Here is a 23,662-nt window from a genome sequence, read left to right as displayed (position 1 = left end):
AGTCCCCCAGCGGGGTTCTGCTGGTCTCAACAACCTGCACGACATCCTCAGCAGCTTGGGCTTGTGTCCAAATGCCCCACAGCAGGGATTTGCACCTGCAGCCGGATGCCTCAGCTCTGCCAGTGTCTGTGGGATACTGGAGCAACACACATGGAGCAAGTTCCTGGCGCTGGAGGAGTGAGGCTGACAGAAGCTGAGTGAGTCTTATTTGGCACCTGAAAGGTGCCCGGTCCTGGCCTGAGACTAAACCAATACGTTTAGACCGAGGAAAGAAGCTGAGTCCTTGGACTTGTTCAGCCCCTTTTTATTCCTACAGGTGCTGCCAGCAGCCTCCTTCACTGGGAGACCTGTGGGAAGTGTCTGAGCTCAAAGTGTACCTTGGCAAGGACCCAAGCACGCAAGGTTCATGTTTAGACCTGGCACCTCAGTGTGCGTTCAGGTGACCCAAAGGCCTCTGAGGTCCTTCCGTCTCCGCAACGGGCCACAGACACCTTTTCCCAGCGGCCTTTGTATGTATTGGGTCCTTCCTGCTTGAAAGTGTTTTAAAAGAGCAACCCCACAGAAAAGTCCATCTGCAGCAGTGGGGTTTGAGCATGAAGGTGAGTGAAAAGAGACGGGGCTGTTTCATGAACTCTCACACACACAGAGCATGTAGAGGGACGGTGATATTCCCAAGGGATCAAACTTGAGTGTTGTTCTCAAGGCTGCAGCAGGCTGGGGACATGCACTGCTGATGATAGGAACTGCCTCATGGCCACTTTTGGAACTGGGGAGTGTGCTGGGCTGGTTGGGGTGAGCATCAGAGCGCAGGCAATGGGATGCCCAAGGACCTGTTCAGGATAAGGGGCACCGGGAATGAAAGGCAGCTCTGACAGCCATGAAGTCCAGTCCTAAAGGTGTGGGAACCCCTTCCCTGTGCTATCAAGACCAGGCTGGTGCCTCACACATGTGAATGCCCCTCTGTGGGGGAGCAATGTCCCATGTCCACAAGCAGGCTGCAGCCCCAGTGTTACTGCTTCCCAGTGTCAAGTCGGTGTGTGAGTTGATCAAAATCCCTGGGCTCACATCCTTCCCGAAACACCAGTCAAAACCCAAGCAGCTATTCACCCAAAGTACCAATTTTATAGCCCTCTGTGTGTCTATAATCTATTTACCAGCATTCCTACTTCAGTATGTGCCTGTTAATAAGATTAGTAATTAAAAAGCTTGATAGGAATTGGCAAGCAGAGCTCCTCCGCCTTTCCCTCCCCTCCAAGCCGGGCTGGCGTGGAGTCTGAGGCAGGGCTGGCAGAGTACCTGGAGGAGTGAAGGCAGGAAGGCTCGGCTGGAACCTCTGCCTGCAAGCAGGCAATGGAGAAATCCCGGCCGCTATGGGACAATCCCCTGCAGTTTGTTTTTGCCTGCATTTCCTACGCTGTGGGGCTGGGAAACGTGTGGAGGTTTCCATACTTATGTCAGATGTACGGAGGAGGTGAGTGTGGTTTATGCTTCTTGCTTCCCTTCAGACAGAGTGTGGCAAGCTTTAAATCCCAATGGATGCTGTCTGTGCTAACATCCTATCCACTTGGCAGAGGAGGAGGTCAGGCTTTTTACTGGTGTGCAATCTCTTCTATTGCTGCTTTGTTTTAGCTATTATCTAGCGTAAGAGATCCAGCCCAACACAGCAACACTCGTTTCCTAGAAGTGCAATGAAGCGGGAAGGCCTGTGTTTTCTAGGTAGAATGAGAGATGTGGGACCACATGGTATTGATTTCATACTTTCTTGCCCCATTGAACCCCCCTGAAGGCATCAGAAACTAGTTCAGTCCCTTGTACTTCACGTGTGGGCACTTGGAACATATTGGGAAGGGGAGATGCTTATAGTGATTTAACTTAAGGAACGGGTTTATCATTTTGATTCTGTCATGACTGTGTTGTCTTATACAAAGCCTTCATTCAGGAGGCGATAACTTGGCTGCAAATCTGCCTTGAACTTGGCTGAAACTCCTTAATCAACAGGAGTTCCACGGCTAATGGCTCCTGGGAAGCATTGAAAACAAAGGATAATTTTGTTGGGGCTCCAAAAGGAAAGCTCTTTGGATGTTTATCTTTCTCCTAGATCCAAATGGAAGAGAGATGATGTCTGTATCATACAGCAGCCAGAGATGTCCTTCCTTAGAAACCAAAAGTCAGTTAATTAGATTAACTAAACACCAACGCTAATAACCTCTTCTAGCACACAGCTACCACTGCTTCATACTCATGTTTTGAAGGAGCCTCATAAAGAGCCTCCCTTTATGAGACAGCCCAGTTATCTACTGCTTCTCACATTGCATCTGTTGCCACAGTGTCGGACCCATCTCAGTCGTGCGTTAAGTGACATGATGAGCATCTGCTCGTTTGCTTTTGGTCCGCTTCTGCCTTTTCTTCCTTCCAGGAGGGAGCACGCTGAGTTGTTTAAGTGCTTTGGGCTTGTTTTGTTGGCTTGTAGCTTCCTTCTGAATGCACATGTGGTAGTAGGGGTTGGGTCATGCTGTGTTTGGAAAAGCCAGCACTGGGACTGCATCAGAGCTGTTCTGTGGGATCTGGTCAGGAAAAGCCAGGTTAACAGTGGGTGAGGTTACAGTAGAAGCTAGATGCTACAGTGGGTGAACCCTTCTTAGATGGTTCAGAGAGCAGAAATGATAGCCATGATGCAATTCCAGGCGTGTTATTCCTCTACATAGAGGCTTTTGAGGGTGAAGACTTCACGTCTCGCAGTGAACCCCACCACAAAGCTTAAAATGCAAGTGTTTCTGTACACAGCCAAACTGCAGGTGACGGGTTCACCAGCAGCATGGGTTCACCATGGCAGACCTGCTGAGGGACAGCAAAACTCAGGCACTGGCAGGCTTTGCATGGTTTAGGCTTAGTGGCCATCAGCAGTGGTGAAAAGTCTGTGATGTAACCAAAACTGGGCCACTTGATTAACCCGGGGAAAGAAAAGGGTAAACTAACCCAAGGGGTTTCTGAACAGCGTCTTTTTATAGGGATAGCTCCTCCTCTATTTTATCCTCCCTGGTTAGATTCCCAGGGGAGAGCAGCTCTCCCTCCCGTGAAGCCGAAGCTCCTGACAGACAGCAGGCTTTGCTTTTCTTGTTTTTCACTGCAAAGGGTTCCAAGCATGAGGACAAAACATCATTTCAGGAGCTCAAAAGCTGGCACTGGGCTTAGCGGGGATGCCAGCAACTGCTTGTTTGGCATCTTCCTTGTGGAAAAGCACAGAGCCAGTCCTTGTCCTGCCCAGCAGAGCAATAAGCCCCTTATGACTGCTGATACCCAAACAGGGTATTTGCAGACCTTACAACCTCCTGCCTTTCTGTTCACTGGCACGTTACCTCTTCCTCACTGCTGCCCTCCAGAGAGCTTGACTTGAGCAGAGCAGGGGGTTCAGACCTCATAGGTGCAGTGAAGTCTGTCCAGGAGCAGGCTGGGCCAGGCTGGAATGGGATAGGTTTGCAGCATGGTGGGTGCTCAGCAGTGCTCAGCGAGGAAGCCCCTGGGCATCAGGCAGGATGCTGAGCAGAGGCAAAGCTACCTCTGGCCAAGCCCAGTGCCTTGACCAGGCCTGGGGCACACTCCACATGTGCCAGCTGCAGGGGGCTGGCCTGGGGGCTGGTTTTTCAGGTGGCTGGTACCATAGGGAGCAACGCTGGGTGTAAGTGAACAGGGAGGTCACAGCAGATAAAGAGCTGGTCCATATGGCTGTCCTGAGGCACTTACATGAGGCATTTGGTTCTACCCTTTAGGAAAAGTAACAGGAAGAAGATGGGGGGCTTGGAACTAGATGAACTGTAAGGTCCCTTCCAACTCTAACCGTTAGAATAGACATCAGGAATGAATTCTTCCCTGTGAGGGTGCTGAGGCGCTGGCACAGGGTGCCCAGAGAAGCTGTGGCTGCCCCATCCCTGGCAGTGTTCAAAGCCAGGTTGGACGGGGCTTGGAGCAACCTGGTCTAGTGGAAGGTGTGCCTGCCCATGGCAGGGGGTTGGAACTGGATGATCTTAAGGTCCCTTCCAACCCAAACCAGTCTGGGATTCCATATCTGCATGCAAAGAGGATGCAGAGCAAAGGGCAGGGGCTTCATCCTGAGCCCTCCTCGATGCAGGGGGATGCTGGGGTGAAGAACAAGCCTGAAGGCACTTCTCCTTGCGAGGTGGCAAAGCCAACTCTGTACATGTGGCAGCACTGCTGGGAGGGCCTAACTCTGACCCCCCCCCATGGTACACGGCAAGACTCCCTTTGGTGGCTGCCAGGGCAGCTCGCTGCCGGCCAGGACAGAGGGGTTGTGCGAGCTCTTAACCCCCCCGAGAGCTCCCTTGCGGCACAGGAAGTTACCTAACCGAGTAACAAAGGGGTTGTTAATAACGGGGAGCCAGGAGGGGGGAAGTTAATTCCCAGAATAAACAGGATTATTGCCCAGTGTTTATTCCCAGTTCCTCGCCCCAGTCACTGCCGGCGCTGCACAGAGCCCGTGGCCAGGAATGTTAATGCCGCAGATTAAACCCTAAATAAGAGATGTTTACGTCAATATCTCTGGCTGGCTGCAAGCAGGGGAACAGGAAAGGCTCCGTGACAATCCCAGGTTCGCCTCAGTCAGCAGCACGTGCTGAAGGGAGCCCCGAGTCCATGACAAGGGTTTCTTTTCTTTGCCAGCTAAAGCGCATCCTGATGGCCACGAGGGAAGGTTCTTCCCGCTCCCTCACCACCAGTCTGCCCGTTCCCGCTGCTTCCCTTCCACAGGAGCATCCCTGTGGCTCTCTGTGCAGGGATGAGCAGGCACAGGGTGAGAGAAGGCTGTGTGCAGGCAGGACCTTTGGGGGAAAGCCTTCACGGGCTCAGTATGGGGAAGGGGTGGGGGTGTTTTGGGTTCGTTTGGGTCGGTTTTGGGGTGTTTTTAAGCCAGGACAGACATCAGTGGTTACTCAAACCTCTCCATTCCACACGTGCCTTGCTCTTACTTTTCCATTGAGTGCTTTGGCCAAGCACAAAGTAAATCTTTCCCTCGGCCTCTTTCTGCCCCTGTCTTTCACAAGGGCCGGCCGCAGTCAGTTACCCTTTAACAGCCCCAGCCCCCAGCATTGCTCAAAGCAAAGCATCGGGGCAGCGCTGCCACGCACACTTTAACAGCAGAAACCCCAGCTCTGCCAAGGGCCGTGGCACATTCCCCATGCCCAGTGCCCACCGGCTGTGGGACCCCACTGGTGAGATGGGGTCGAGCTGGGCTGATCCATTCCCTCCATACACAGGGTGCGCGGCAGGACCCGTTCCCAGCCGGCTCCTACCGATGTGATGTGACCACCAGTGGTGATGGTGTTATTCTGCTGCCCATCTCCTCAGTGCTATCTCTTGGGTTTTCCCTGCAGGAGGTTTCCTGATCCCCTATTTCATCATGCTGATCGCCGAGGGGATGCCGCTGCTCTACTTGGAGCTGGCTGTGGGGCAGCGCATGCGGCAGGGCAGCATCGGTGCCTGGAAAATCATAAGCCCCTACCTCTGCGGTGTCGGTACGTGCTCGGTTTTCATCTTGAGCTGTCAATGCATGGGGCACGCGGGTGGGGTTTGGGTGGAGGAGAGCTTTACCTTGCAGAGAGAAACCAGGCGGGAGCTGGGGTTTCACTGGGTATCCCCAGGCTGAGCAAAGCGTTTCTCCACACACCTCCTGCAACACGTTTCCCCTGTCCCTTGTGGGGCACTGGGGCCAGACCCCAAACCACTGTGCAGGGTCCCTGCACTCGGAGGTGTGACTCCCCCTGCCCTCAGTCACCGTGTGAAGGCCAGCACTGAAACCAGCCCCTGGGGCTGCCTGCACTGGGCTTTGACCCCAGGAGCATCTTCCCAATAAGCTCCACACTGCGTGAACAAACTGTACCTTGATTTCCTGCCTTTGCCTGTCATTTACTGATCGTGGAGTCAACCAGGTTGGAAAAGCCCTTCAAGCTCACCCAGTCCAATCGTTCCCAGCACTGCCCAGGCCACCACTAACCCATGGCACTGAGGCCTCGTCTCCACGCTGTGTGAACACTTGCAGGGACGGTGACTGCAGCCCTGCCCTGGGCAGCCTGTTCCAATGCCTGAGCACCCTCTGGGGAAGGAATTGTTCCTCAGCTCCATCTAAACCTGCCCTGGTGCAGCTTGAGGCCGTTTCCTCTTGTCCTGTCCCTTGTTCCTTGGGAGCAGAGACCGACCCCACCTCACTACAACCTCCTCTCAGGCAGTTGTAAGGAGTGATCAGGTCCCCCCTGAGCCTTCTCTTCTCCACACTGAACCCCCCAGGTCCCTCAGCCATTCCCCATCACACTTGTGCTCCAGGCCCTGCACCAGCTCCGTTGCCCTTCTCTGGCCCCACTCCAGCACCTCAATGTCTCTCCCGTAGCCCACTCTTAGCTACGTTATGATGTTATTAAATTACCCTGATAACCCAAACTATCATTAATTGGCTTCAACGCACATTTTTAAGGCTATATTCAATATTCACCCCAGCGGGGCTGAAGGGTAAAATCCAGGGCAGGTTGGTTCTGAGGGGAGCAGGAGGTAGCTGCAGCAGTGGGGGCCTGCCCCGTACACAGGAAATCCCCCCCATGGCCACTGTTATGGGGCCCTGGCCCCACAACCTGTTTCGGGGTGTTGCCATTGACCAAGCGCCTTCCTCTGTGCCCGCAGGTGTTGCCAGCGTTGTCGTCTCCTTCTTCCTCTCCATGTACTACAATGTGATAAATGCCTGGGCCTTCTGGTACCTCTTCCACTCCTTCCAGGTGAGTGGGCTCCTGGCAGCAGGGCTTGGCCTTGCCATGGCCACAGAGGGTCATGGTGGCTTTGCATTGGTGCTGGCTGTTGCATGGCACCTTTGTCAGCTGGGAATGGGGGGCCTAAAAGCTTCAGAAACCCTCCCAGGGCTTCTCTGGAGGGAAAAGTGAGGCCATGGTGTCCCCTTCCAGGGGCTCCCTGGGGGCATTGGGGTGTCTTCTCCTCACCATGAAACGCAGGTCAGGGGCAGTCCCATAATGGCTTGCTCGCATGTGCCTTGGTGGCCATGGCGTCCAGCACCATGGGATGGGTCTGTCTGAAGGCAGGGAAGACGGTTGGCCCTGGGGGAGAGTCACTCCGGTGTTAGAGCATCAGAAAGGCTCAGTCCTGAGGGAGGAGGCCATCATCACCAGGGAAGAGGGTCATGGCAGGCCTTGGGAGCAGAGGCTGCAGCACCTCAATGTCTCCCTTGTAGAGAGAGGTCCCACCCGCAGCCCCAGGCAGCACAATGTGGACACGAGCAAGCCCTGGGCAGGAAGCCCCCTTCACTTTCACCCCCGTTGGCACCCTGGTTCTCCCTGTGTGCTGACAGCAGGAGCTCTTCCTCCCTGTCCCTCCCTCCCAGGACCCCCTGCCATGGGCTACCTGCCCCCTGAACCGCAACCGCACCGGCTACGAGGAGGAGTGCGAGAAGACGTCGCCCACCCAGTACTTCTGGTACCGGCAGACCCTGAACATCTCCCCATCGCTGGAGGCCAGCGGCAGCGTGCAGTGGGAGCAGGCGCTCTGCCTGACGCTGGCCTGGCTCGTGGTCTACCTCTGCATCCTCCGTGGCACCGCATCCACCGGCAAGGTGAGAGCTGGGCACAGCCCTGCCGAGCCCCACAGGGACTCTGCATCAGGGACTGTAGTGATAGGACAAGAGGTGATGGGTTCAAACTGAAACAGGGGAAGGTCAGGTTAGATCTAAGGCAGAAGTTCTTCCCTGTGAGGGTGCTGAGGCGCTGGCACAGGGTGCCCAGAGAAGCTGTGGCTGCCCCATCCCTGGCAGTGTTCAAGGCCAGGTTGGACACAGGGGCTTGGAGCAACCTGGTCTGGTGTGAGGTGTCCCTGCCCATGGCAGGGGGTTGGAACTGGAGGAGCTTTAAGGTCCCTTCCACCCCAAACCAGCCTGTGATTCTATGACATGGGGAGGATAAATGAGTGGCTGTTACCCAGCGTTATGGCATCTCCCCCAGCCCCACTGCCTCTGCCGCTCTGTTAAGTTGCAACTGAAGAAGGTTCAACCAAAACACTGAGTGATGTTGATAAAAATAACCCAGAAAAGTCCTTTGAATGCAGCCACCCCTGCTCCAAACCCAGCCACCGAGCTGCTGGCCCTGCAGAAAGCCACCCAGCACAGCAGTGCTGCGGCAGTGGCAGGAGACGTCTCCTGCTCAGTCTGCAACAAGAAGAAGACATCTACCATTCACTTTTTATTCACAGCAGAGGTTCTGAGGAAGGGGGGGAGGAAGCAATGTCCTGGCTGAGCCTGCACTAAGCAGCGAGCTGAGGGCTGTAATCCCCAAATCGTCTTAGGCAAGCACAGGAACCAGGAGCCTGTAAACTCGGAGCAACCTCTGAAACCTGCTGCAGCCCTGGGGCAAGAAAGAGAGAAACAGCCAAGGAGCATTGAAACAGCAGCACGAAGGCAGGGGCTACCCCTGCCTCCCTCCTGCAGGAGCAGCAGTGGGTTTGGGCAGTAAGTTTTAATGGGGTTTAGGTAGGTTTTATGTATGGTTTTGGGTGAGCCCTTGGGGCACATCCCAGCAAAGAGAAGGCGATGGGATTCTCCCTTTTTTGTTTTGCAAGTGGCTTTTTCCAACATGGAAATTGAACACTTAAATTCAACTCCAGGGGGTGACCAAAAGCTCATGGAAGTCAACGGAAGGATTTAATTCCACCCCCATCTGGGTTACATGAAGTTAAGAGTTTTTTTCATATCTGAGTTACAAGAGTTTCATTCGAGTTTGATTCTGACCTTCTAGGAGGTCTGAGACTGACCATAGCAGATGAGCTCTGTTTTATGTATTCTTAAGACCAAGGTGTTTCTCCTCCTTCCCCCAGGTTGTCTATGTAACAGCCTCCTTGCCATACTGCGTTCTTATCATATACCTCATCCGAGGATTAACCCTTCATGGAGCTGTGAACGGGCTCGTCTACATGTTCACACCAAAGGTACGCAAAATCTGTACTGAACTGGTCAGGAAATGCTATTTGTTACCAAACTTGTAGGGTTTTTTAAAAGGTGGTGCTGCTGCTTGTGCTTGGATCAAATGTTTGCAGCAGTAGCTTAGGTCAGGCAGCTGGAAACCCCGAATGGGAATGGCTGAAGGCTGTTCTGACACAGTGCCCATAAGCTGCTTGCTTTTTCCTGCCCCAAAAGATCTGCCCATCAACATAAGGCAGAAGTTCTTCCCCGTGAGGGTGCTGAGGCACCTTTCCAAAGAAGTGCGAAATGCCCCATCCCTGGCAGTGTTCAAGGCCACGATGGATAGAGCTTTGGGTGACATGGTCTAGGGTGAGGTTCCAACCCATGGCAGCGGGTTCGAACTGGATGATCTTAAGATCCTTTCCAACCCAAACCACTCTATGATTGTATGATTCTATAATCTGTAGTGGATTACTGTCAGACTGAGCAGTAACCCTCCACCCCAAATCCCACCTCTGAGCTAAAACAGGTACACGAAGGGGCCCATCCCTACCCCTGAAGGCTGGAAGGAGCAGTGCCGGGCATCCATGTGCAGCCCCACACTCCTGCTCCGCACATCTGCCTTTGCAGCTGGAGCAGCTGTCGAACCCCAAGGCATGGATCAGTGCTGCCACGCAGATCTTCTTCTCTCTGGGGCTGGGCTTCGGCAGCCTCATCGCCTTCGCCAGCTACAACGAGCCCAGCAACAACTGCGAGCGGCACGCCATCATCGTCTCGCTCATCAACAGCGCCACCTCCATCTTCGCCAGCATCGTCACCTTCTCCATCTACGGCTTCAAGGCAACCTTCAACTACGAGAGCTGCCTGAACAAGTAAGTCCTGGCACTCCGCTTGTTTTCCACCCCAGCTGGGCAAGCGGAAGGGGAGAGGGGAGGTAAATAAACAACAGCGTGGAGCGCTGCCAGCGCTGCCCCGAGAGCACCCGATACTGCTCTAATAAAGCTAATGGTGCTAGTTAAAGTGATGGAGGCTGAGATGAAAGCTCAGAGGCAGCCTGACTTTTGACACCCGGTTGCACCAGGTCAAGAGGGTGAGTTTGTGTTGTGGAACTGAGTGTGCAGGATGGCTAAAGGAATCACTGTCAGAGACAGCAACAGAGGTGATCTTAATGGAAATTTCTAAGTGTGTGATTCAACAGAACTCAATGGCAAGGTCCACTCCGTTACACACAAGATGAGATCATGTCTGGATTGGTAATGGTTTATACAGGATTAAAGTGATTTACACAGAGTGGAATTGAAGTAATGTGTATAGAAACTGAAGGTACAAAGGAATAAGGGAGACCTTCCTGTTGAGTCACAAGGTTCAGACGAGCCCCCTTGCCTTGGCTGGATTTAGACTTGGTATCAGACTTGGCCAATGGTTTACGTCTAAGGGATGACAAATTCAATTTAATAGAAGTCTGTGTTGTTAAAATGAATCACAAGGTTTCTAAAACACTTGAGTATTGAAGCTAACGTACATGCACTTACGCTTAAGTATCTAAACTAACACAATACAGATGGAGATGTGTGGATATACAGATGTATAGATGTTAAAGAGTGCCCTTGGGTGCAGTGACAAGTAGTATTACTGGTATTACCATAGTATTATATTACTAATAGTATACTCATATCAGCTTTCTCAGCACTCTCAAGGGGCAAAGGTTTGAGGATCAGTGAGCAGCAGTAATGGCCCAGGCAGATAATGCCCCCATGTCATAAACTTTGAGGGTTTAGGGGCTCTAAGAGGTGTCCCACAGTCCAGAAGAGCTCAAAGGGGCTCTCTTGGCACCAGTGTTTATAGAGGGTGAGCTGATTGCCTTTAGTCAGTGTAAATTTTCATCCTGGTATAATGTCTTTGTTGGGAATGATTTACCACCTCCAAAGAGCTGATATGCTAAGGGAGTGTCCAGGCCTTCCTGTTACCTGCATGATCCTTCCTGCCTTTGTTATGTGATTAGAGTTAATGGTCAGGGGGTGCCCAGACATCCAACTCCATGGATTTATGCAAAGGCTAATGGGAATTCTTGGGGAAGCAGAGGGGTCCAGGAGAGAGCGGGGGGATGAAGCACCACGGTTTGCTGGGCACAGTTTACCTGGTCCTGGTATATGCTCTGGTGGGGACTGTGGGCTGATTAATAAAACATGGAGATGCTCAGATCCTTCCCTTAAGGCTAAGCCCTGTGCCAGGAGCCCAGCCTCCTTGGCAGTGACGCTCTGCAGGTGCCCAGGGCCTGCAGGGTCAAGCCCTGAGGCAGCAAGCTCTCACTCACAGCCTAGCACAGCAGCAATTACACTCTTACTCCTATTTTGATGGCTTTCAATCTATCTGCTGATCAGAGAGGAAATGGAGCTGCTGATCCCTGCTTGCTGCCAAAAAGCTCGTGTGAGGTCAAAGGGGAAGAGCTACTGATCAGCACCCAAAATACCTGCCTGGGAGCAGCAGCATGGATGCAGGAGCTGCTCGTTCTGAAGCAGAGATGAACACAAAGTCACTCATGTGCCAACACGATGCTCCCACCCAGGGAGACCGGAGCCCTGGGGCTGGCAGAGCATCCCATAGGGATGGGGCTCATGGAGAAGGGGATGTAAAACCCACCTCAATTTCATCCCTTGGCCCGTAAGCCAGGATTAAATTCCCGTGATCTTTCCCAGGGTGATCCTGCTGCTGATGAACACTTTTGACCTGGAGGAAGGCTCTTTGACAGCAGACAACCTCAGTGAGATGAAAGACTACCTCATGGCCACGTACCCGCGGGAATATGCCCAGTTATCAGCACAGCTTAAGAACTGCAGCCTGGAAGCTGAACTAGATACGGTGAGTCAGGTCACCCGCTCCTGTCCTCACACCCAGCCCAGGCAGCCCCATGTGAGGCTAGGAGCTGCGGAGGGGCTCATTCCCACACCTCAGGATCAGATGGGACAAGGGGGCACTGGCTCAGCCCAGTAAGGGGCTCACTTGGGTCATTAGCCATGGAGCTGGGTGTCAGTGCTGTCCTGCTGGCTCTGGCTGAGGGACAGGGCAGGACACGAAGGTTTGGGGTGGATGCTGAGAGCAACACGACACCATTTCCATGCATCGTGATTAAACCAGCACAGATCTCATCTCCCTCTGCTGTGCAAAAGACCACCATGGGTGGATTTTGCTGTGGCACAGGCTCAGTCTCTTATGTCCCTATTGTTATGTCCTTTATGGAGCTGAGGAGCTGCCCATAACTCACTTCTTGTCCCCTTCTCACCATCAGGCTGTCCAAGGGACGGGGCTGGCGTTTATCGTCTATTCCGAAGCCATCAAGAACATGGAGGTGCCCCAGCTGTACTCTGTGCTCTACTTTATCATGCTGCTGATGCTGGGCATCGGGAGCATGCTGGGAAACACAGCTGCTATCCTCACACCGCTCACCGACAGCAGGGCCATTGCCACCCGCTTCCCCAAGGAGGTCATCTCAGGTGAGCGCCCACCGTGGCACAGTGCAGGCCACCAGCGAGAGCACAGCTTTGCTGTCCCGCTGCTGTTGAGGGCTCCTCTTTGACATCAGGTGGAGCAGGGAACACCAAACATGCTGCCCAGCCTGGACAGCACCGTCCCTTGGGAGCTCTCAAAGAACAGTGCCCAGGGCAATCATGGCTGTGTTTGCACACCCCAGCTCCCTCAGACTGATGTCTACTGACCAGTGGCAGCCAAAGGGGCAGGACACTGCATTGAGTGACTGAGAGTCACATCTCCAGTACCCCAACTGTGAGCCACCTCAGCCTTCAGCCAAAACCGATAAACACTCCCATTCAGGCATGGAAATCAGTTGTCCCACCTGAAAACTTCTCTCAGCTGGATGCCCAGCAGTAACAGCAGATGCTTCATGTACATAGAATCCCAGACTGGTTTGGGTTGGAAATCATAGAATAATCATAGAATAGTTAGGGTTGGAAAGGACCTTTAGATCATCCAGTTCCAACCCCCCTGCCATGGGCAGGGACACCTCACACTAAACCATCTCACCCAAAGCCTCGTCCAACCTGGTCTTGAACACTGCCAGGGATGGAGCATTCACAGCCTCCCTGGACAACCTATTCCAGTGCCTCACCACCCTAACAGGAAAGAATTTCCTCCTTATATCCAGTCTAAACTTCCCCTGTTTAAGTTTTAACCCGTTACCCCTTGTCCTATCACTACAGTCCTAATGAAGAGTCCCTCCCCAGCATCCCTATAGGCCCCCTTCAGATACTGGAAGCTGCTCTGAGGTCTCCACGCAGCTTCTCTTCTCCAGGCTGAACAGCCCCAGTGTTCTCAGGCTGTCTCCATAGGGGAGGTGCTGCAGCCCCTGAGCATCCTCGTGGCCTCCTCTGGACTTACTCTTCATGTGACAAGGCTGTAGCCAAGACTGTTGTCTTGACCCTGTTGTGGTGATGTGCTGTGACTGCAGCTCTGAAGAGCAACAGTTTAAGGACACACCAGCAGAGCCACACACACAGAGATGGGCCTTTCCAAAGGGAAAAATAATCACTTTCTCCTCTGAGAAAGCTCCTTCCCAACAGGAATCACCAGAAATCCCATGAGCTTTGGTTTTCAGGTGTAACAGCAAGGTCCCTGTTTGCCCCACGCAGGTGCTGTGTGTTTCATTAACTGTGTGATTGGCCTCATCTTCACCATGGAGGCTGGGAATTACTGGTTTGACATATTCAATGACTACGCAGCCACCCTCTCACTGCTGCTCATCGTGCTGGTAGAAACCATCGCGGTGTGTTACATCTATGGGATAAGAAGGTAAAGAGCTTGAACTCTCCTTTCCTCACAGTGGGCTAGCTGGGTGAGTGAACACAGAATAAACACCTCCTGGGGTGAGATGTTTCTGCTGCGTGTGGTATCTGCAAGGTGATGGGGTCTCCCCTGTCCTGCAGTCCCCTTCCAGCGCCTTGGGTTCAGGGCTGTGTGGTGTCCAAGCCATACATACGGCTCCCTGCTCTCATCTTTGGTCTCAAGAGCACCTTCTGCCAAAGGTGCTCCTCCTTTCACAGTGATTCAGTGAGAGCACAGTGCTGGCAGGTCTGCTTTCAAAGATCCACACATTTCCCAGGGCAGCCCTTGTGGGTAGAAGCAAGATTCAGCACCAGGAAGGTTTTATGCAGCAGAGGTGTTTGTGCTCAGGGCACCTAAAGGGAAATGCTGTGGCATTTGCATTGTTTGCACACGTACGGTGCTAGCAGACTGGCACCTACATTGGTATTCCAGCCTTGATGAGTTCAACGCCTGTGAGGTGGATCCAGGCTTCCTATGTGGCTTTAGGTACCATCCCCAGCATCTTCCTCAGGGACAGTAGAGGAACAGTGGTGAGAACAACTCAGCTACACCAAGATGAGCGGTGTCTTCTGCACAGCACTGAAGCATCATTGCTTTTCTCCATTTCCTTACATCAGTAATGGCCTGAACTTGGACTCCAGGACTTTTCCTGCTGTACCTGTATCTACTCTTCCTCAGTTCAGGATCCTCTTGGAAGCCTTGCTCTCTTACTTGATTTCATTCTCACTCTATGACCCCACTTGAAGAACAATACCTCTCTGCTCCTTACTTTTAGGGTCAACTGCCCTCCCCTTTCCCATCTTACCCATTTAATTCTGTAGGTGGCTTTGCAGTAACCCAGATCAAGGTATGGACTGAACATGTGCAGCTGTTCTCAACATGTGCTTATTGCTGGTTTCTCCTTATACACAGATTTGAGAAGGATCTTTACACCATGATTGGATGCAAACTCAACTGGTACTGGAAACTTATGTGGGCTTTTGCCAGCCCTTTGCTAATTATAAGCCTATTTATATTCTACCTCACCGACTATATCCTCACAGGAACGCTGCAATACCAAGCATGGGATGCCACACAGGTAAAAGTTTTGGGTTAGGGGTTGTTTTTAAACTTCCCTTAATTCCTGCAGGGAACTGAGCCTTCCTTAATACTACATTGTTCTACAAAACTGCCTCCTGAAGGGGGGAAGCTGGAGCCGGGGCCATGCCTTAATGTTGTGGAAAGGAAAACGTGACCTAGTGCAATGATTGTGTAAAATGCAGTCATTCCCCTCTTGAGTCTTAAGTGTACCTTTGAAACAGCAATGTTTTGTTAACGTTGAAGACCCAAATACCATCTTAAAACTATAAACAGAAAGATTATTTTCAAAGTACAGTATTTTGAACAAAATGAGTGGTGTTTTAACAGACCTGAGCTGCTGCTGGAAGAAATAATAATTATTCATACTAATTATTATTGTTTGCATAATTACCATACACATTTTTCTTCACAAAACGCTTCAGTACAAGTTCTTCCCTGTGAGGGTGCTGAGGTGCTGGCACAGGGTGCCCAGAGAAGCTGTGGCTGCCCCATCCCTGGCAGTGTTCAAGGCCAGGCTGGACACAGGGGCTTGGAGCAACCTGCTCTAGCGGAAGGTGTCCCTGCCCATGGCAGGGGGTTGGAACTGGATGATCCTGAGGTCCTTTCCAACCCAAACCAGTCTGTGATTCTATGAATGCTGAGCTGTGTATTTATCACAGTGAATTACAACTGGGTAAGTAATCACTGCTTTCGTAATCTTTTCTGGTAATGTTCCTAGCACACACAAATTAAGACCCGTCTTCCTGCGACCTGTGGTAGTCCTGGCCTGGTGACTGGGTGTCAGCATGAGCCCCAGGCTCCAGGAGAGGAACACAGAGACCTGACAGAGGTTAGGACCAAGCCACCTCATTAAGAAAAATCAATTAAGCCCAAATCTCCTCTTTCCCACAGCTTGGATAAATTAAGTTTTCCTCAGTATTTCTGTCAGCAGCTCTGGTTTTGTTAATTTTAAGCTTGTAGGGTTGGACAAAGAAAAGTACTGAGGGCAGCGCTGGTCTCTGTGGGTGTCCTGTTTCGATACACACTCACAGCTTTGCTCCAGACCCTGCTCCAGGACACTGACAGAATAACCCCAAATCCAACTCTGCTTCTCTCCCTTGCAGGGGCAGCTGGTGACAAAGGACTACCCAGGCTATGCCCTGGCCATGATCGGGCTGCTGGTGGCATCATCCATCATGTGCATCCCCCTAGGGGCACTAGTAACATTTATAAGGAAGAGACTGAAGAGGGAAAGCGTTTCAACCACTGCCTGAATGCCCACAGCTGGATTTGGGAAGACCTTTACCCCCATCGCCGGCGGATGGGCACTTCTGGAAGACAGCAGCAACCATTATTTGTAGCAGCTATTTCTAGAGTTGAGAACTGTGGGTGCTATATTGACCAAAAAGTGCTCTTAGGAGGTTCCACGGTGGTCTGGAAAAACAAAGAGCTCTTCTGTAACAAGATGAAGCTTTTAAAAAAGGCCTCTGTGAGAGAGGGGAAAACACGAGAGCAGCTCACAAAATGCTAGCCCAAATTAACCAGCACATCAACCCACTATACAAGGTTAGGTAGTTCTTTCCCTCTGTTGTAACACTGCCTATGGGGAAACGTGAGCAACCAACTAAGCATGCTCCTGCACCAGCAAAGACCCTTACTATTCCAGAAAGCCACTCATAAGCATGCATGTCATTTGGAATGACATGTTTTTAATCAACAGATGCAACTGCTGAAGTCTTGCAATGTGAATGTGACAATCCCTCTCCTCCAAGGGAGAAGTCAACAGGACGGTCCTGGAGATAAGTGTGGCTAAAACTGCTTCTTTGTTACTTGTGTCCAGCAAAGCAGTTTCTATGTACATATATACACATAGATATTCATACATATTCATGAGCTGCAGTTCTCTCACCTCCAGAAGTAGTAATCTTCCAATTCCAGTATGCAATTGTGCGCTGTGCTGTACTTTGTATTTTCTAGGGATGCACTTTAAGTACACTGGAAGAAATCTGTGCTAAAGCTGCTTTACGAGCCCCACCAAACAAAAGTAGGATTAGCTTTGCCAATGTTCATGCCCAGATATACTCTAATCGTGAGCTGTAGTGATCCAGCTGTTCCATAGACCTGGTTCATTTCCCTATGTGACCATTTTATAAAGAAAGCAACATGTTTAAATTGTAAGCTTCATGTAATAAAAACCCAGTAAAATTATAGCTGTGAACTTTAAAGAGGTTACTCTGAAGAACAACATCAGAGACACTCATGGGATGTGGGTTCTTAATATAGTGTCTTAATGATGTAACCATCAGAGGATGGCAAATGCCTTACTAAAGAGGGATTAATTTCAAACAATGTTAATGGCAACCAACACAAGTCCCTTGCTCTGGGGCAAAAAGCGAGAGGCAGCTGTATGGCCTTTAGGGGTGGGTGGAACCTTAATGATATCAACCACCACTGACACCACGCAAGGGCTAGCCACAGGCCATGCCTCCCTCCCCAGGCTTTGCTAACAAAGGAAAGACACTTTTTCACATCCCAGTTTATTAAAAATGGATACCATAAACAAGACCTGTACAAAAAAATATCCGAAACTGCCCACGATTTGGTGACAGTTGCCTGATGAGAAGTTACCGTCTTGGGCCTCCTCGGCCTCTTCCACGACCTCGGCCTCTGCCACGACCTCTGCCACGGCCTCTTCCAGCAACTGAGCAGATGAAACAGAAAGGATAAATCATGTGAGACCCACTTTCACCTTGGTTAAAACATTCTCTATCAAGCATAAACAACACACATACTGCTTCCATGTCATGAGGTATTGTTTGTTAATGCTCAGTGGGTTTCAGGCAGCATTTCCATCATCTGTGTTAGCTTTTTCAGTATACCACTGCCACAGACTACTGTCTTCACTGAAGAAAACAAGGGAGTATAACGGTTTGCTGCTCCCAAAGGTAAGGTAAGTCTGACAGAGAACTTATTTCTCTTTTTCTTCATCTTTTTGAGATAATCTAGTTTTTCAGGCATCACAAAAGCATACGCAAGAGTACTTTGTTACTATTCACTACAAAGACATTTTTTCTTGCCGCAGCTTGCACTGTGGTTATCAAGCGTTCTGCTAAACAAAAATGGCGAGTTTTAACATGCTGTGGGATTCCCAAACTCAGCCTTTCTCAGGCACATTTTGAAAGGATCCCACCCCCAAACACCTCCCAGTTTTCAGTGATGCCTCTACCGAGTTCCGATGTGCTTCTTAGGCCATGGGCTCAGCTGTGTGCTCCTGCTTTCAAAAACTGCTATTTTATGGTAAAGGGAAGGCAGAATCACAGAATAATTGAGGCTACAAGCAAGTGCTGTAGGTCTTGCGATCCAAATCGTGATAACGGGATTTCACCCCTTTCTCCTAAAAGGGTTTCTTTCTCCTAAAGAAACAGGACCTGTCCCACCAGGTTGCAAGGCCAAACTTTTGCAATTACTGGTTGATTTCAAAGAAGCCTGCCAGTGCAGAGCTCAAAAAGATACTTAAAAATCCATGGAAGTGGGTGGCTGGGTAAGAGCCACACTCCAGCACTCACATTTAGCCAGGAGATTGCAACAATGACTGTTCCACCTGACCCTACCTAGGTTAGAAATCCCATACAGGCAGAGTAAAAGCACAAATTAGTGAGAAGGCTGGTGGCTTTGCTGGCAACAGCCTGACCCTGTGAAATACACAGAAGCATCAACATCTGACTGAATGATTACAGCACCTACATGCATCAGCAGCAGCCACACTGAGAAAGTGTTGGCATACTCAGACCCCAGGCACACGTTTCATGTACACCTATCAGCCAGCACCCTGCCTTCCACTGACAGCCTGATTTGCCATGGACACACGCCCTGTTACACACTTCTGAAGCCCAAGGGCATTTGCAGATTAAGGCAAAGCACAGCACAACACAGCAGCGGTCTGAGACTGCTTCAGTCCACTGGAGATGCAAGGAGGATGAAACTGAGGTAACCAGCGCTATCACAGCTCCTTTCCTCTCTCCAAGTTAAAAAGAGGTAGTGCTGTTCTTGTTCACATTGTAAGGTTCAGAAAAAAACCAACCCAACCACACTCACTCCTCCATGTGGTCAGGTGGTTTTTAATAGATGTGAGAGGAACAAAACGCTTTGAGGAGCTTTATCCTTGTTCTCTATGAAGGCAGTGGCCATACCCCTTGTACACTGTGATGGACACACCACAGTGTTCCTCACACCACTGCAGTGAGGTAGGCACACCAATTCGTAACATACTCAGGGATCAAAGACCACAGATCCAAATATCTAGTTACAGGAGAAACGGTACCACATTTAGAGCACAATTAGCTTTCACTTGCAACTTACTTACTTTCTATTTTAAAAGTACACAGATTAACAGCTGGGCAAAACACACAGTGCCTGAAGACAGCCTATAGACCTTCTGGGGTTTACTGGATATTAACCTTAAAAAACGGTGTGGATTAAGACTGAATTGCTCTCTACACCATTAGGCTTCTAGAGAGAAGGTTTTTGTTCAACAGACCTGTGATAGATTAAGATTTACTCAAGCTTAAAAACACATTTTTTAAAACAGGTGTATAAAAAGCCATACCTATGATTTCACATGAAAGAAAGCTCTACAGATGCTAAGGTGGGGAAGGCAGACTTAGCCAGTCCAGTGTCAAACCCTCTGAGACGAAAGAACTAGCTGCCAAATGCAGGTATTAAGACATGCAAATCCAATGTCTTCAGATTCAGAGTGCTAAAATGCATACATAGGCAGAGCAAACACAGACCAGGAAAGCACAAACCTGCTTCTCTTTTCTTGGATTTGACTTTTGGTTCAACATCCACTAGCAAAGTATCCAGAGGCAAACTGTCGGGCAGGATGAAGTATCGGATGTTATTCCCTCGAATACTCAGCGTCTCCAGCTGTACAGGTTCTCTGTTCTTCAGCGTCATCTTCACTGCTTTGAGATGTGTGTTCATACTGACATCCACTCCTGAAACAACACAAGTCTGATTTCAGGGATGAAAGGCTTTAAGATGGTCCCTTGTTGGCTGGTTTTATGCTCCCTAATTTAGCAATTGCTGCCTTTAGCATCTCCTTGCTAGAGATCTGGATCTAGACAAGAGCACTTTTGTAAATGGTTAAAACAATTCCTTTGAATAACAAGTAAACTGCTGCTTAATCTTTAAACTCCTTCAAAGAGAAGAAAACCAAACCTTTGAGGAGGAAAAACATCTTCTGTAAGCCTTAGAAAAATCACAGAATGGTTTGGGTTGGAAGGGACCTTAAAGACCATCCTGTTCCAACCAGATGGATACTGCAGCTCACAAACACCTGCTAATTCAGTGACACTCACCCTAGCAGTTCCTACACCTTCCAACTCCTGTACAAACAACCCTTCGTGCTAAAAATCAGGACAGTCTTGTCCCACAAACACACAAAGACAAACTGCAGGCTTACCAAGACAAACAAGTGAGGAGCAGGCCAGAAACAGAACCACCACTGTGCTGTGCTTATTCCATAGATTTTTCTGTCCTCTTCCCTTACTTCCAGGTTTCACACAGCTCTCCGGCACCTGCACTTGGTTTGTGCAAGGTTCACACAACATGAAACCTGCCCTTCACCAAGCTTGCTCTGGCCAACTCACACCCAAAGAGGAAGAAGAGATGGCCCAGCAATGACAGACACAGTTCACGCGCCAGTGTAAAGGGAAGATTCTCATGTTAGAAACACAGACTGCATGAAGTTTTTACAGAAAATGAGAGATTCTGATCAACAATTAAGCCTGCAAGAGCACTGAGGCCAGGAGACAAGCAGTTGGCTTGCTTTCTACCCAGCTGGGTTCAACAGAGCTTGCTGCAATCAGACACCAGAGTGGTGCCTTCACGTCTACTCAAAGCTGATGGATCTGGCAGCAAAATAATGTCTGTTCTGAACTTTGCCAAATCTCAGCAGATTGCTACTGGCCAAAAAAGCACCTCAGCAATCCCCTGGAATACAACTCTGCCAAGTTAGAATTCTGCTTTGTTTTACTAACAGTGCCTGGGCAGAAGCATTCTAAAAGCAGCCTGGGGTGAGCGAAGGAACGGAGACCAAGCATGTTCATCAGCTTAACTGTAAGGGTTTGCTTCATCAAATGCAACATGCCCCATCTACATTCCTGGTCATCTCTACAGCAATGCTAACATGAATGTTCTCAGAACAAGATCACTCACTGATATCATTGAAGGCAAACAGAATAGTCTGCTCATTTTTCATCACATGAGGACAATATAATAAATCATAAAGGCTTTTCCTGCAACAGAAGTTTCTGACAGACAATAACATTCCACAAACTTATGCAAAAGATCTCTGGCATCAGCAGGAGACCAGGTTTGCAGCAACAGGACTCCTTTTTGCTGTGTATCCCTCATCAAGCTCTGTGTTTTCAAACCCGTTCCATGAAATCAATGTAAATATATGCAAAGATGCATTCTCCCCTTCTGCTGCGCTCTGGGGAGATCCCCACCTGCAGTCCTGATTGAGCTCTGGGGGAAAAACACACGAGGGACATGAAGCTATTAGAATGAGTGCAGAGCAGGCCCTGGAGATGCTGTGAGGGCTGGAGCCTCCAGGGTCAGCCTGGAGAAGAGAAGGCTCCTGAAGGGGAGACCTTAAAGCAGCTCCAGTGCCTAAAAGGGCTCCAGGAAACCTGGAGAGGGGCTTTGGACAAGGGCCCCTATAGGCAAGAACAAGGGGGAATGGCTTTAACGTGCCAGAGGGGAGATTGAGACGAGCTCTTAGGCAGAAGTTCTTCCCTGTGAGCGCGCTGAGGCGCTGGCACAGGGTGCCCAGAGAAGCTGTGGCTGCTCCATCCCTGGCAGTGCTCAAGGCCAGGCTGGATGGGGCTTGGAGCAACCTGATCAAGTGGAAGGGGTCCCTGCCCATGGCAGGAGGCGGAACTGGATGATCTTAAGGTCCCTTCCAACCCAAACCAGTCTGGGATTCTGTGATTTAGAAGTTCACCTTAACAAGAGCAAAAATGACCTCAATAGAAATTATCTATTTTTTTTTAGATAAAAAACGCTGAAACCCAAAATTTCACTGATTTAAGACCATATCAGCACTTAACATTTGCCATCAAAAAAGAAATCCCTCTTCTGACATTCTGCTGCAACGTTTCTATTGTTACTGCACCTTCAGAAATGAAAAGTCAGATGTACTGAGACACCTTATCAAAACTCAGATGTACCTCCACCACCAGCTTGATATGGCAGTAAAACTGCCTCACCAGCATCATCATCCTAAGGGAGTATCACACTTCCCACAGCTTTGCCAATGGTCTAGAAATGTCTCCTTCCCTCACTTCCAGGCCTGTTTGGAAGTGAAGCCTGGAGCCTGGCTCCCAGGACTAGAGAGACTGTACTGCCTCCCAGCAGCACCTTATACACAGAAAGCTCTTCACAGAATAGACCAGCAGCTTCAGATCAACCACGGGGGTATCTGGCCATCAGTATGTCAAAGACAATCTGCAACGGACTGAAATTCCAAGTGTTTTCATGGTTGGCTTTTCACTGCTCTGCACTGCAGCTTCTGCCGGTCTGGGCTCTTCGGTAACAAACACCCCCCTGCCTGTACGCAACGATGTCAATTATGAAGAACACCTCCTGCATCTCCCAGAGAAGGTCCCCGCAAGAGGGAGTACAAAACAAAAGAGCTCGGTCCAAGCCCGCCCTCAGCAGATGGGTAAGAGGCACCGCTCTGCTGCAGCCTCCCGCCCGCCGTACCTGTGATAGTGCCATGCACCTGGGTCCCGTTCTTCAGCTCAATGGTCACAGTCTCATGGCTCAGCTTCATTAGAAACCTAGGAATCAAAACCAAGCCACATCGCTCACTCCCATGTAAAGCCGTTTGCGTTTAACGTCCCGTTATGGAAAAACCGATCTGCGCGAAGTATTCCCACATCCCCAGCTCCCAAAGGCAGCGCTCCCGGCCTCTGCGGCACACGGTCGGCGAAGCATTATGCGACAGCAAGGTACACCCCCCGCGGTGTGCGGCACTGACAGGCACCGCGCAACCCAGCACCCCCCGGCGCACCGCCACCGCACACACGGCAGCGTTTACACCCCGCTAACGCCTCAGGAGGGCAATTCTAACCTAACATGGCGGGGTTTCCGCCCCGAGGGTGGTACTGCCCGGCTCCCTCACCGCACGGCCAAGGCAGCGGTACGGGAAAGGAGCTCCCCCCCCCGCCCCCCCACAGCCAAGCTATAACGGGGGCCGGCGGCGGAGCGCCCCATGGGCCGGGAGCGGGGGATGTGGGCCCGCCGGGCGGCGGCTGAACGCGCGGCCCCGCTTCCCGCCGCGGCCTGGCGCCGGCAATCCGCTTCCATCCGCTCACCTGACGAGCTTCATCGCGGCGGGAGGCCGGAGCTCCGGCCGGGCGGCTTCGGGCAGGGGAGCGGCGGAGGCCGCGCCGCGGGGAGAGCAGGGACCCTCGGCGGGCAGGCCCTGAGGCGCGGGCGGGTCACTCGGAGCAGGCCGCGCCGCCGCCGACAAGCGGCCGCTCAAAGCAAGCGATCAATGGGCGGAAGCGCCGCTGCGCGCGCGCCAGGAGGTACAACAGCGCCCTCTAGCGGCGAGGAGGCCCCGCCCGCCGTGGGAAGCAAGCCGAACTGTTTCCTAGGAGCGCACAGCTTTTCCTGCTTTAACATTAAAAAAATACATTTTAGAGAAAAACACTTAATTTTAAAGCCACGGCCCAAGTTTAGAGTCTGTATTTTATACAAATATTTTATACAGTTTTGTACAGATTTATGTATTTCTTA

At 50.9% G+C, this 23,662-nt stretch overlaps 2 protein-coding genes across 2 annotated transcripts; one reads left to right on the top strand and one right to left on the bottom strand.

Moving 5' to 3' along the window:
• The first annotated feature begins 1,255 nt into the window (after window positions 1-1,255).
• Window positions 1,256-16,489, top strand: SLC6A20 (solute carrier family 6 member 20). Its single transcript, XM_057431648.1, has 11 exons — window positions 1,256-1,471; window positions 5,385-5,525; window positions 6,682-6,773; window positions 7,391-7,618; window positions 8,872-8,982; window positions 9,587-9,828; window positions 11,653-11,815; window positions 12,243-12,447; window positions 13,600-13,759; window positions 14,705-14,870; window positions 15,976-16,489. Exons 1-11 carry the CDS (start codon window positions 1,351-1,353, stop codon window positions 16,123-16,125), a joined length of 1,779 nt encoding a protein of 592 aa, XP_057287631.1. The 5' UTR covers window positions 1,256-1,350; the 3' UTR covers window positions 16,126-16,489.
• An 883-nt stretch (window positions 16,490-17,372) lies between these two features.
• SNRPD1 (small nuclear ribonucleoprotein D1 polypeptide) lies at window positions 17,373-23,402 on the bottom strand. The gene is made up of 4 exons (XM_057431569.1): window positions 23,236-23,402; window positions 22,622-22,698; window positions 19,657-19,848; window positions 17,373-17,552 (listed from the first exon to the last, which is right to left on the bottom strand). The coding sequence occupies exons 1-4, from the start codon at window positions 23,247-23,249 to the stop codon at window positions 17,476-17,478; spliced, it is 360 nt and encodes a 119-aa protein (XP_057287552.1). The 5' UTR covers window positions 23,250-23,402; the 3' UTR covers window positions 17,373-17,475.
• Between the last annotated feature and the right edge of the window lie 260 nt (window positions 23,403-23,662).

The sequence above is a fragment of the Pezoporus wallicus genome, unplaced genomic scaffold (assembly GCF_028554395.1).
Source record: "Pezoporus wallicus isolate ANWC-B61680 ecotype Strahan unplaced genomic scaffold, APGP_CSIRO_Pwel_v1 scaffold_11491, whole genome shotgun sequence".
NCBI classification, from domain to species: Eukaryota; Metazoa; Chordata; class Aves; order Psittaciformes; family Psittacidae; genus Pezoporus; species Pezoporus wallicus.
This window is presented reverse-complemented; position numbering and strand designations above follow the sequence as displayed.

Bases quoted from the DNA above. Each gene is read 5' to 3' on its own strand.
- SLC6A20 (XM_057431648.1), top strand. From the start codon at position 1,351: ATGGAGAAATCCCGGCCGCTATGGGACAATCCCCTGCAGTTTGTTTTT. The intron at 5,526-6,681 runs GTACGTGCTCGG...CTGTGCCCGCAG, and splicing joins CCCCTACCTCTGCGGTGTCG to GTGTTGCCAGCGTTGTCGTC. The intron at 14,871-15,975 runs GTAAAAGTTTTG...TCTCCCTTGCAG, and splicing joins AAGCATGGGATGCCACACAG to GGGCAGCTGGTGACAAAGGA.
- SNRPD1 (XM_057431569.1), bottom strand. The intron at 19,849-22,621 runs GTACGGCGGGCG...GTGTTGTTTCAG, and splicing joins GGTGCATGGCACTATCACAG to GAGTGGATGTCAGTATGAAC. The intron at 17,553-19,656 runs GTTTGTGCTTTC...TCATCTGCTCAG, and splicing joins ATCCAAGAAAAGAGAAGCAG to TTGCTGGAAGAGGCCGTGGC.